The sequence below is a fragment of the Lathamus discolor genome, chromosome 12 (genome assembly GCF_037157495.1).
Source record: "Lathamus discolor isolate bLatDis1 chromosome 12, bLatDis1.hap1, whole genome shotgun sequence".
NCBI lineage: Eukaryota > Metazoa > Chordata > Aves > Psittaciformes > Psittacidae > Lathamus > Lathamus discolor.
Window position 1 is genome coordinate 10,441,146 of NC_088895.1, and position 12,711 is coordinate 10,453,856.

The following is a 12,711-nucleotide window of genomic DNA, read 5'->3' on the forward strand; positions in this document are numbered from 1 at the left end:
CCAGAATGTGAAATACCAGAGGTCTCCCTGCAGCATGAATTGTAGATAAATTATGACTTGCAAATGATGACTTATAGAAACCAATAGAGTAACTACTTGCTCTTGTGCAAGCCAGTTACGTGTGGAGAACTGCAATGATCTCTGATACAAAGCTGTTTTTCAGACTACAGGAGTTGCTTTGCCTACACAACAGGCAAAGATTTTTACTTTCTAAGCTCGTAAAAAAGCACATATTATCTCTACGTACCATGCAAAATGTGCAGAGAGAATTGAATGGAATCCATCACAACAGGACGTGAGAAGCCCATGGTTTTGCTGAGTTATGTTCTGTCCAGCTTGAATTACATAAACTGTTGTGTTTGCTGACAGTGCTCTTGTGCTGTAAAGTGTCTGCAGAACAATAATGATGCTGCTTCATTCAGTCTGGAGCACTGGTAACGTGGCCTATTAGTAGCTATGCAACAAATTACTATTATCTCCATATCAGCCTGCACAAGTTTAAAACATGCTTCACAGCAGGAAATGGATCCATTCAACTATTTTCAGGCAGAGACACAGAACTAACCAGATAAAGCAACCCAGCTACTGCAGCAAACATTTCCCTAAGAAGATAACTGAAGAAGAGCAAGGTTTTCTGAGCCTGAGATGTGTCTCAAAGACACAAACACACCTGGATGGATGCATTAACACCACCTGACACATGAGGTTTGCTATTCAAACCAATATATTTGGTATCACAGAACTGGATACTATGAATGAGTTTAAACAAACATCTTACGATTGTGTAAGGCTTGATCCTGGTTTAAATTATGAAAGTGAGAATCAGTAGATTAATTTCATTCAACTCACCGGAGCTAAACCAATGCAAAAATGCTGCTAATGAGACAGTCAAGTCTGCCAAGTGTTTATGAATACTCAACTTCCTCTATAAACACTGTATCAATCATCTAAGTGATTTTAAGTGATAATTTTAACGTGCTTATAATGTTACTTTTTGTTACAACTATCTCCAACTGGAGGATATGCAACGAATGTAATGGCAGAGGCTAATGAAACGCATTTAAACTCATGAATTTTTAAATAGAAGAAAAAGAATGCAGTGTGTAAAACCCACCCAAGTTCTGTCTTTCTATTATTAAGGCCCAGTGGGAGGTACAACAATAAAAGACAAACAATGTGGTCCCGAAATGAAAAAGGCCACAGGACAATAGTATTTAACCAGCCCTCACTGCAGGTATACAAGTAACATCACTTATTTAATTACATACACAAGTCAACAGGGAATAGAATTTAACAATCTGAATCAAAGTGACAGCCAGGAGTGATGATGGGGGAGAAACTCTGCTATGAGCAGGGAGTAGGACCCCACAGGACCAGAAACATGCTGCAAAATCCTCCAAGTCAGCAATTACCAAGATGTGCTGGTTAACTCATAGGACTTACTACAAAGATTTAGTATCTGTATTATAATTTTCCACCCATTTCATAATCACCCTTATTATATACCAAGAAAAAAAATAAAGAGACTTCTATCTGTACTTTAAATAAGCAGTAACATATAAAACTAAAGTAACTTTGAGTAGGAAGGTAAATCTTGGTAAGCCAGCGCAGAAACAAACAGTTCACCTGCCTAATAGATTGTGCTTTGTCTAAGGAAATGTCTTTACATTTCAGATAAACAGTGATACTTCACTGCTGTCAGTGGGTAACCTGCTACTGATCTGACAGAGGCATGAGACTGGAACAATGTTTAAAATCATCTAATTCGCTTTATGAGACTGTAGCCTATTCTCCAGAGGTCTCTCTGGACCAGTTTTAAGCATCTTGAGTTCAGAGGGGTTTTGTTATCATGAAATTCCTCAAGCAGCAATGGTACAGAGGGCTTAGGTGCGTAAGAAACATATTTCAATTTGCTCTGCTGAATACTAACAGAGATATTATTCACTTTATTCTAGAAAGGTTTGGCTTTTGGCACTTTTTCTTGAATTTTCCTCATTCTTTATTGCCTGACTGATTTATTTCCTCTGCTGTGAAAGTTAGAGAGGAAAGCAGAGTTGCTTGGCAGCATGATGTGGTATTGCTGAACTCAGCTGTTTATGGCTTTCAGCAGATATTCCTGCTTCAAAGACAGTGTGAGAAAAAAACACAGACACAAATTCCTCCTCCCCAGTTCTGCATCTTTTGTCTCTTATCTTCCACTGCCCCCAAATTGCAAGGAAAGCTACATTACAATAGCTGCTAAAACGTCCAAACCATGCCAACTGTCACGGATAAAGAAGAGCTGACCTCACCCCAAATTAAAACTCATGATTTAAAGTGCGAAGAGAAGAAAGTTAACAGATGAGTCAGTCCATGAATGTACTACACCAGAAGGAGATTTTCATGGATAACTTCACTATGAATTACAGCTTATTAACATGGAAAGCAATAGGGATTGCTGTGTGCAAGAGGCAAGAACGCAGTGGGACAGCAGCCTTTCCTAGCGCATATTCCAGGAACTCTGCAGAACACATGCTGAGACATAAGTAAAAGGCTCAAGAGGAGACTGTATGTTTCCTAGTCACTCTCTGAGAAATTACTACTTTGTCAGACACCAAAACCAATCTCACTCTGGACATCAGGAATTAATTATTATTGAACCCATCTACCAACGTGGAATGGATATAAAGTTGTTCCATTATTCCACAATTGCACATCATACTCTATTTAATGTGTGGGGCTCTGCTCTGTTCATGGAATAATGAAATACAACAATATATCCAACCTGACTGGAAAGCAGGGAAGCACCGACGGCAGCTTTCTCAGCAAGGCTGGGTCGCTGCATCCATTGGCTAAGCCTCCTGCATTTGATTTTGATAAGCATGTGAAAAGCTTTTCCAAACTATGCAGATTTGCTGAGCAAACAAATTTGATGCTTTCATTTGGGCAAGAAATACGTGACGAATGACCTTTCTCTTGTTGCTTCAGCCCTTCTGCTTCCCAGTAGACTCAGGAACTCCAAAGAAGACAAAAAATATAAAGAATTAATTTATTGCAATTGGGCTGGAACCTCTGCAGAGATCATGGATAGATCTTGTTTTATGCATTTTGTTATCTCTGTTAATTAATTTCTTTTCTTGCAGAGAAAACTCATGGGAATGCCTTACATCTTGGCTAATACTACATTATGTTATCTAAAAAGACTAATGTAGTACTTTTAGAATGGTCAGGACTGAGTCTAACACTTGGTTCTGCTGAAATCCAACAGGAAAATTCATGTCAGTAGTAAAGCCTAACAAGAGGCTTTCAAAACCTCGTCTTAGATTATAATATCTTGCTTTGAATTTCAAACAGAAGAGAGAATGTTGCAACATACCTGATAAAAAAGAAAATAGTTTCCGTTTAGTATCTTCCACAACACTTGTACAGACCCTGTTGGGTTTCTGACTTAAGCCTTTATCTGTCAGAAAGCAGGTATTTAGGCTGATGACAACCACAAATTTCTATTGAAAGAATAGACTGATAATAATGTTGTTGGATTATTAGTAGGGCCAATGCTGTAGTTATGGATCAGGGTCTTGCTGCAGTAGATGCTAAATGAAAACTACACAGATGTATGTTGTTGCCATGACAATTGCTATAGTTATCTCAAATTTGATCTTTCTGAACTTCCATTACTGAAAGTATTGAAAAGAAAGGGTCCTTCAGGCTCAGTAAGAGTCCTTGTCCATGAGGGCTCCCGCAGAATTTTCTTTTCCTTAATGCACGTGAGGGCTGCCCATTAAGTCGAAACCACTCAGGATTCTCAAGGTTCAACAAGTTGCCCTGCTCCCACAAGTACCTGGTAAGACACTAAGGTGTAAGAAATAAATATTCCCTCTCAAGACAGTATACACAGACACTTGCTTAGACACTGCAGCAGACAGAGTGAGGCAACAGCAAGGGAGCATCTGCCTCCTTCCTGCAGGCAGCCTACTCCTGAAAGAGACACGAGAGACATTCTTCACCCTTCCTCCCTTCTGAGCTCAGGGCTTTAATAAAGACTCCTGACATTCAAAGCAGCAAGAGAGAAGCCATATGAAAGGCTCCTTTGGGAAGCAACCTTCTAACCCTAGTCTTCTGTGCCCTAGAAAAGATATTGTTACAAGGCACAGCTGGCTGATCCTCCACCATATGTGCAGATGTCCAGTGCGTCTTTGGCACTTACACTCTACGATGGAGACATCCGTGCCCTAATTTGACCTGAAACAGGCATCCTAACATACAGTGAAATCTTAAAAGGCAAAGACAGCAGAGATAAATTATTTGGGAAATCAGAAAAGAAAGGGTGAAGGGAAAGGATCTTTAAAGCAGCAGGTACAGCCTTAGCTATATTATATATTACTCCTGATACTGTTATTGACAGCGGCATGCATACATTCCCATGTGTCATTTTAAGCAGACAGATGCACATCACAAGAATGACTCACCTTGGAAGCTCTGAGGGTTGCACTGATAATTTGCCAGCAGACTAAAAGACTGCAACTGATTTGCACCAAAATACACATGATGCTTAAAACAAAATGCTCAGGAGGCCATAATGATAGAGTTCTTTAGGTTAGGAAAGAACATTAAGATCATCCAGTTCAACTTTTAACCCAGCACTGCCAAGTCCACCCCTAAACCATGTCGTCGGATGCCACATCTACGCATCTTTTAAATACCTCCAGGGATGGTGACTTCCCTGTTCCAAAGCTTGACAACACTTTCAGTGAAGATTTTTTTCCTAATATCTAATCTAAACCTCTGCTGGGCAACTTGAGGACATTTCCTCTTGTGCCATTGCTTGTTACTTAGAGCAGAGACTGACCCCACCTCACTACAACCTCCTTCCAGGTAGTTGTAGAGAGCAGTAGGGTCCCCTGAGCCTTCTCTTCTCCAGACTAAACCCCCCCAGTCCCTCAGCTGTTCCCCATCACACTTGTGATCCAGGCCCTGCACCAGCTCCATTGCCCTTCTCTACACCCACTCCAGCACCACAATATCTCTCTTGTACGAAACAAAATGAACACAGGACTCAAGATGCAGCCTCACCAGTGCCCAGTACAGGGGGACAATCACTGCTCTGGCTCTGCTGGCTACACTATTGCTGATACAGGCCAGGATGCTGTTGGTCTTCTTGTCTGCCTGGGCACAAGCTGGCTCACATTCAGCTGGCTGTAAACCAGCACCAAACCTCTGAGTCCTTGTGAAAATCCTGTCCTCTGCTCAGGCTGGATGGTTTTGAGGTCAGCAGGCTACACTGCCACACTGCTGAGCTCTGCAAGCCACTGTGCCAGGGAAAGATGACCCAGATTCTAGAGAATTAATAACATCTATCCTGGTCATAATGTGTCAATACTCTTCTCTGTGTCCATATATTGGGCACAGACTGACTGTCTTCAGGTATAGTCAGCCACACACACTGCACAACTTCCAGTTTTTCAGGTCTGAGCCTGTTGTGCACATACGCTTTACTTTCATTTTTCAATGGCAAGAGGATTCACTTCACTGACATCCCTTGGCAGCATATGGTGCTGCCAGACAGGGAAGGGACCTGCACGGAATTGTAACAGCTTCGCTGCTTTTCTCCATGCCCCGATGATATGAAACACAACGTGGTAAGATCATTAGCTGTCTTCATGTGAATGCAATGATACCCAGACAGTGTTCAAACAAAAAGGAAAACAAAAAAACAACCCCCAAAAATGTGTGCACGTGTGGTGAGGGGGAATAAGTGGTTGTGACACAGTCTGAAACATAAGCATAACATTGGGAAGCACTCTTCCCCAGTCTGTCTCTTTATCAGACAGATGGCTGGAGAGCTGTAAGCGCGTGGGCCTCTCAAAAGGTTCAAGACCAAGAGGATAAAGTGCTACATCACAGCAGTTTTCCATTATGTCAGTTTTTCTAAATCCCTCTTTGCTCTCCAGCACTCCATTTCTCTACCCGGCTGACAGGAATCAAAAGTGGAGGGTGACTCCATTCCTCCGTAAACAAAGTACAACACCCACAGGCAGAAACATCAGCCTAAGAACAGACTGAAGGCAGCTTGTTCCAGCACAATTCCAGGTCTGACGGAGCAAGGGGAGTTAGGCCTAGATTAGCTCTAGTTGCTGCTTCTTAGTTCTTGATACCATACTTACAGGATGCTCTGACTTTGGCAGAGCAGCTAGCCTGATTCTAACCCTCCTTGCTCCTACTCTTAATGTGTCTGTCTCATCCCCACATTTGACAGCATACCAGCTGGTGGAGGTATGCTGTTAAAAAAAGACAATGAAAATTACTTTGGTTAAAAATAACCGTTACTCTGTGTTGGAACAGTTTCTGTACCCTGTGGTGGCAATCCCGAATGAACTACACAGCAAATATGAGCCCTTTCACTGAAGCTGTTCTCAGGGAAGATGTGGTACATCATAAATCAACCACATAAGCCTTAGGCTGGAACCAGAGGTAGTACAAGGAGTGAAAATGGTTATAATAATAACCAAAAATATCTCTTGATCTACCCTGAGGACACATTTCACACCTACCAGCTTTCCCCCAGAATAAGAAATAACGACGGAAAACAAGTGACCAAGCAGCAGTCTAAGACTTGTTTTCACTAATCAACACTGTTGTTATCCTCATCAATAGCTACTTGAATCTCAGCACAAATTGCATTATGAGGCACACAAACATTGCTGATTTCCAGCTGTTTGTAGTTACTTGCTGTAGTGTTAAAGCCTTTCTGAACAAATCTAAGTTCAGAAGCTATGGCTCTTGGCTTTAGCAGCACCAATTCAAAAGAAAAAGAAGTAAAAGAAGTTACACTTAAATTCTCAAAATGTAATGCTCAACGGTTACTGATATGATGTATCTAAAATACGTCCCTTGAATTTTACTGTTTAAATAATGTGAAAGGTATATTAGATGCTAAGTCGTGCAACATTCAGATATAAACTGCTTGTTTCAAAGTGCTTACAATGTAATTATATCCACAGACTAATAAGAGTAGAAATATGCAAAAGAAAAGAAAAGCAACTAGGCAAAGAAAAAGAGTGCTTTTGAGTATGGGCATTTGTTTCTAGGACATGAAGGGGAAAGAATGCAATGGTTCTCCATGGTACATCAGGGAGATTTCCAAGTAAATAAGAGCACAAAGAGAAAGGCCAGAATTTCCTGTTCATATGCTTAACAACTCCACAGGTCACTCTCCCCATTATGACCAGAATGAACCCTGGATGCAGTTTTATCTGGCTACCGCAAAATACTTTGTAGGAGGCAGCACTCCAATGCACTGAGAATCTATTATGAATTTAAGTAATATCCTGACTTACTCCACAACCAGCTGGGGACCTGTGACAATTGAAAAAGAGAGCCAAATTACTTCTGTTGGTTGCAACAGAAGAATAGGGCATAGCTATAGAAGATTTTTCATTCTCCTTTCCTGCTAAGCTGATTCTCTCAACTGTGCTAGGCATAGCTGGTCATGTAAAGAAAAATAACACATCATCATCATCTTAACAAGCTGTGTGAATGTTCATAAAGCATCCAAGAACTACAACCTTTCATTTACTTGATTTTCAGAAGCTCCTCTGCAAAGACAGTGGAAAACACCTCCTTCTGCTTAAATCAGCCAAGATATTTATGAGTTGGCTGAGTTTGCTGCAGCAGATTAGCTGGAACTCCAGAACAGTACCTCACATCAACACTGACCTTGCTACAGCTTGCACATCACCCAAATGAACTGCACTGCTAAACCAGCCTGAAAAAGCTGGTGGCAGCACAGAAAGATCCCATTAGGGACCTGCAATTCTCAACTAAATTAAATTAGCTTAATAGAATATTTGCGCTCTACACAGAGCGCTTCCAAGTGACACTTAGAATCTCAGTAACTGTATGCCCACAACATCTATGCTTTCCCACTGGGATCTCTCAGTACACACATGCCCAGGTTTCCCTATCCAGCTCTTCCTTGTACATAGACGTTTCATTCAAGCCTAGGTTCGTCATGCTTTCAGAAGACAGAAACTATTTACATACACAAATGAAAGAAGCATTGAAACATTGACTTTTATTCCTGTAATTAGGACTAAAAATATTTTTATGGCTTAATTAGACTTTATGCAAATTTGATTTAGAATAATTTGTGGTTTGATAACCTGACTATCATAGTTCCGCAGTTGCAAATACACTCAAGAGTTCCATGCTGTTCTAAAGCTACGTACTCCCTTTCAAACTGTTTAGGTTTTTACTTCTGTCAGGTTTAAACAATATATTTTTCCTTTCCATTTCCACAGGGTACAGCCCTTCAGGAACAGACTGCACCAGTGCGGATCCCCTGCAGGGTCCAAGTCCTGCAGCAAACCTGCTCCAGCGAGGGTTCATGTCTCCATGGGGCCACAGGTCCTGCTAGGAGGCTGCTCCAGCACTGGCTTCCCATGGTGTCACAGCCTCATTTGGCCATCCCTTGCTCTGGTGTGGGGTCCTCCCCAGACTGCAAATGATTATCTGCTCCACCATGGACCTTCATGGGCTGCAGGAGGACAGCCTGTCTGCACCACAGGCAGCAGGGGAATCTGCTCTGCCGCCTGGAGCACCTCCTTCTTCACTGACCTTTGTGTATGCAGAGTTGCTCCTCTCACATATTCTCACCCCACTCTCTGCATTTCCCCCTGCTCCTTCTTAGATACCTTATTCTAGAGATGCTACCCACAATCAGTGACAGGCTCAAGCCTTGGTCATTGCTGGGCCTGTCCTGGAGCTGGCTGGCAATGGCTCTAGCAGACATGGGGGAAGCTTCTAGCAACCTCTCAGAAGCTGCCCCTGTAGCCACCCCCACCACACTCCACTGCTACCAAAACCTTTCCATGCAAAACCAGTACCCACCCCCAAGTCTCCACTGAAAATCTCACTAACTGCAATGACATCCAGTGTAAATACATTGAATCAGTGAGCTGCTCATGACAGGAGGAATTTCTGTACTTTACAGGAGTCTAATATTTCCCAGGCACTCTGACTGGGCACAGAATACAAATGTTAAAATCTGCTCAACTTTTCTGTGCCTGAAGACAGTACAAATCAGCTGAATGGGAAAGCAATAACCAACCCAGCATCCACCAAAGATTTTATGATACTCTTCAATAAGCCTGGGTGTGAGGCCAATAATAAGGGAAGCACTGGTCAGATCTCTGCAATGAAAACACTCTGTATGGGCTAACATACAGCAGCATTGTGAGAATTTGTTAAGATGATACCCAGCAAGAGCAATATAATTTCCACTGAAAGCAGCAATATACGACTTTACTATGTGATGTAGAAGACAATACTTATCAAAAAAGCACCGCTTTTATGTCTGGGAAGAATCAGACCAAGTCGCAGTAAAACAGGCGAAACAGGACAGCAGGCACTGGCAGGCCAGTTCATACCAGCACTCCCTGGAGTGCACTGCTTGGCCTCTGACAGTTACCAGCATATGGCTTAGCAAAGGAACCTCCATTTCTGCAAGAAGTAACCACTTGCAAAAGGGGATTCTTTTGTGTTACATGTAAGAAACCAAATACTGAAAGGTTTGAATTATCCTGTATCAATGCTTGAAAGCTGGAGTGGTTCACTGTAGAAGAATTCATTGCTTGCTTGATGAACCAACCACAGAGGCTGTGATATGTGCAGAGAAACAAGGTCAAAACTATCATGCCAAAAAAATAATGTTTGGTAAAAGCCTTTAAAATTAAGGCTATTCATATTCATGAAAAATGACACTCCCCCGGTCCCTCCTTCCAATGTAGGGCTATTCTATTCATTTTTTAACTTAAACTGATGATTTTTATTACCTGGAAATTGAGATGCCCTGTTATAGATCAGCAGATGGTATCATAGTTAACATAAGTGCCTCCAGATTTCCAGGCTACAGCTTTAATGGCTATGAGTAGTGGTAATATGAGCCCTATGTCTTTCAACCAATGAATGGTATTACAGATACAAATGAGCTTAATGTGCCGAGAATATGAGGTTTCATACCTGTTCCTTGAACTTGGTGCTATCCTTTGACAAATAACTGTTGTGGTCGAATGCTTTCCACCATTCCCCACCTCTTGTTTCACGTCCCACTGCCGGGGGTCACTTGTCTTTGCACTGAGAACGTTTACACCTTTCTTCACCTTTGCCCTGTTGGAAACAGCAGTTCGAGAAAGTTTACAAGAGAGTCATTCAGGACCATGATCTTCTGACTCAAGATTCTTTTCTCTATTCTGGCAATAAGTTTTTCGAAAGAGAAACCCATCCCAACACAGAAGACTCAGGAAGGTTCTGTTCATCTGTATCAAGACAAACTTGTGCTACATCACTGCACAGAGGAATACTTCACTGCAGTTTTTCAAATAACCCACTTTTATCCCATATGATATCCTTCTGGATATCAGTGGACAGGTTGTTGCTCTTCTACCTGGCAATTCCCACTGGGGATTCTGAAGGCAGTTTCCATTTGAAATCTCCAGCCTAGAAAGAATACAACTGTTGGTTAAGACAAGACTTTATAACTTGGAGATGTTCTTATAGGATACAAATTTCTGCCACTGTTAGTTGTTAAGCCCGTGGAAAAGTTATCAGGCATTATCTAGTGATGCTAGTATTGCTAATGACATCAGCAGTAACTGAATGGAGGATTAATTACAGAGCACTTCCTTTACCAAGGAGCATTTGTACAAAGATCTCCCAGCAAAGAAGTTATTTGGGTGCAGAACGCTTAACTGCTGATCTTCAGTTCTATTACAAAGTATCAGCAATAAAGAAGAGAGATACTTCTACAGCTTTTCTCTTCAAAAGACACTGAGGGATAAAATTCCACCACCCCACCAGTCACACAGGACCATGAGTACGGGGAGAAGGATGACAGTTAGGAGCACATGGCTCTGTGAGTAGCTTGGCCTCAGCCTTGGATGGTGAAGGCAAAGGGATGCTTAACTCCATACTGTCAGAGTACAGTTATCATGGCCTCCACCCAGCAGGAACCGGCTTTCGCATAGCAAAAACGCTAAAGCATGGTGAAAAATTGTATTTTTAAGAAGTACTTATGCAACACAAAATGTTAGTTATTGAGCAGATAGCATCATCTTGTTAGATGTCGATATCTTCTTGACATTTATGAGGACTCAGCACTTAAGTTCCTTGTAAAAAACGGTCTTTTTGCATCTTTAGACACTAAACCACATTAAAAATATAGTCATGAATGGTTGAGAGTATTTGTCTTGTTGCAGTTTTCCAACAGTGAGACAAAACACAATTAGTGAAAGGCACTGAAAAAGAAAACATTTTTTTTTCTCAGTATTAAAGTATAAGTGCTTAATTCTCTCATTCGTAACAGGAAATATCACGGAGCTTCACAGATTATTGTCTTGCTCCAGTAAAACCAGCACAAACCTGATGCCTCTCTAATGCTTTCAGTTGAATTACTCAGAAACGAAAACAGAAAAAGGAGAACCAAATCCATTACTGAAGGTTCATTAAAACTTTAAGTTCCGTTAAGTTTTCCTGCATATTACAGTTCAAATAAATGAACAATAAATAAACATTTGAGTAATAAGGAAACACCACCACCAATCTTGGAATCTGTATAAATCCATAAATCCATCCACCAATCCATGGTTTTGGTAGTATGTATTTTAGGAGATGTTTGCATGTATGTTAGGATATACAGGAGAGAAGTAAACCTGATCATTTAGGCACTTTGTTCAATTGTTCCTTGAGAAGGGCTCTGAAATGTCACAACATCAGTCAAAATGAGGTTCCTCATGGTTGGATTTTCAACAGAATTACAACTTTGCCAGCAGCTGTAAACTGCTCTTTCACCATGTAGGTTGACATAGTCAATACCTGGGCTCCTGTTAATTAGGACAGACATTTTGTATAGCCAAGGTTAGTGGTAAAATACACTGCCAGAGGATGAAAGACCATGGGTACAATGCCATTTTGTTAATTAACTACACTATGGGGCATTAAGTTGAGTGGTTTTCGCATATGCCATTATATAAAGCCCATTAAAAGGAAAAAAATCCCTTCATCCCAGAGTAAAGTAGGTTATGTTTAGCGAGAAAAATCAATGTTGTGATTGCACTTAGCACTGGAATTAGGGTATGAACACCCAGAAGATTGAACTTCCTATATAAATATGCAGAAGCACAATTTGCAACTCTCCCTCTTAAAAGGGCGTTGAGTTTTACATAACAAGGTCAATGGATGAATTAGAATTAAGTCAGTACTGAGCCCCATACATTTTTAAATGCAGTCTGTACACACATGCTACAAATGTTTTCACTTAAATTTTTATTTACTTGGTGTTTGAGTGCTAGCAAGGAAAAGTCTATTTAATTCTTTACCGAAGATTTGTTGACCTTGTTGTATGCTTGTGATTAAATATTAATTTTTTAAATCAATAGTGCCAACTTCATACATAAAAATCTGCAAGTTACATTACCTCAGTAAACCCGGAGCCTGAGGAACTGGAGGCCAAATGACTTGACAGCCTGTATTTACCCACCTCCTGTATTTACCCACCTAATCAAGGCAGTATATATACATTTACCATGTTTGCTTAAGGGAGACAGGTACGGTGACAATAAATGGAGCTGACAAACAGCTGAAGTACTCCAGGTTTCCTTAGTGTGTGGTTCCCCACTCCAACTGGAATTTTTTCCCCTTTGCCATGCCTGCTTACTCACAAGTAGACGGCTGGCC

At 41.1% G+C, this 12,711-nt stretch overlaps 1 protein-coding gene across 1 annotated transcript in view; it reads right to left on the minus strand.

Annotated features, from left to right (window-relative positions):
* TMEM132C (transmembrane protein 132C) overlaps positions 1-12,711 on the minus strand; it is a 206,527-nt gene that overhangs the window by 82,130 nt on the left and 111,686 nt on the right. Inside the window, exon 3 of the mRNA XM_065692709.1 lies at positions 10,000-10,146. Within this exon, the coding sequence (XP_065548781.1) occupies positions 10,000-10,146 (147 nt within the window). The remainder of the gene's footprint in view (positions 1-9,999; positions 10,147-12,711) is intronic.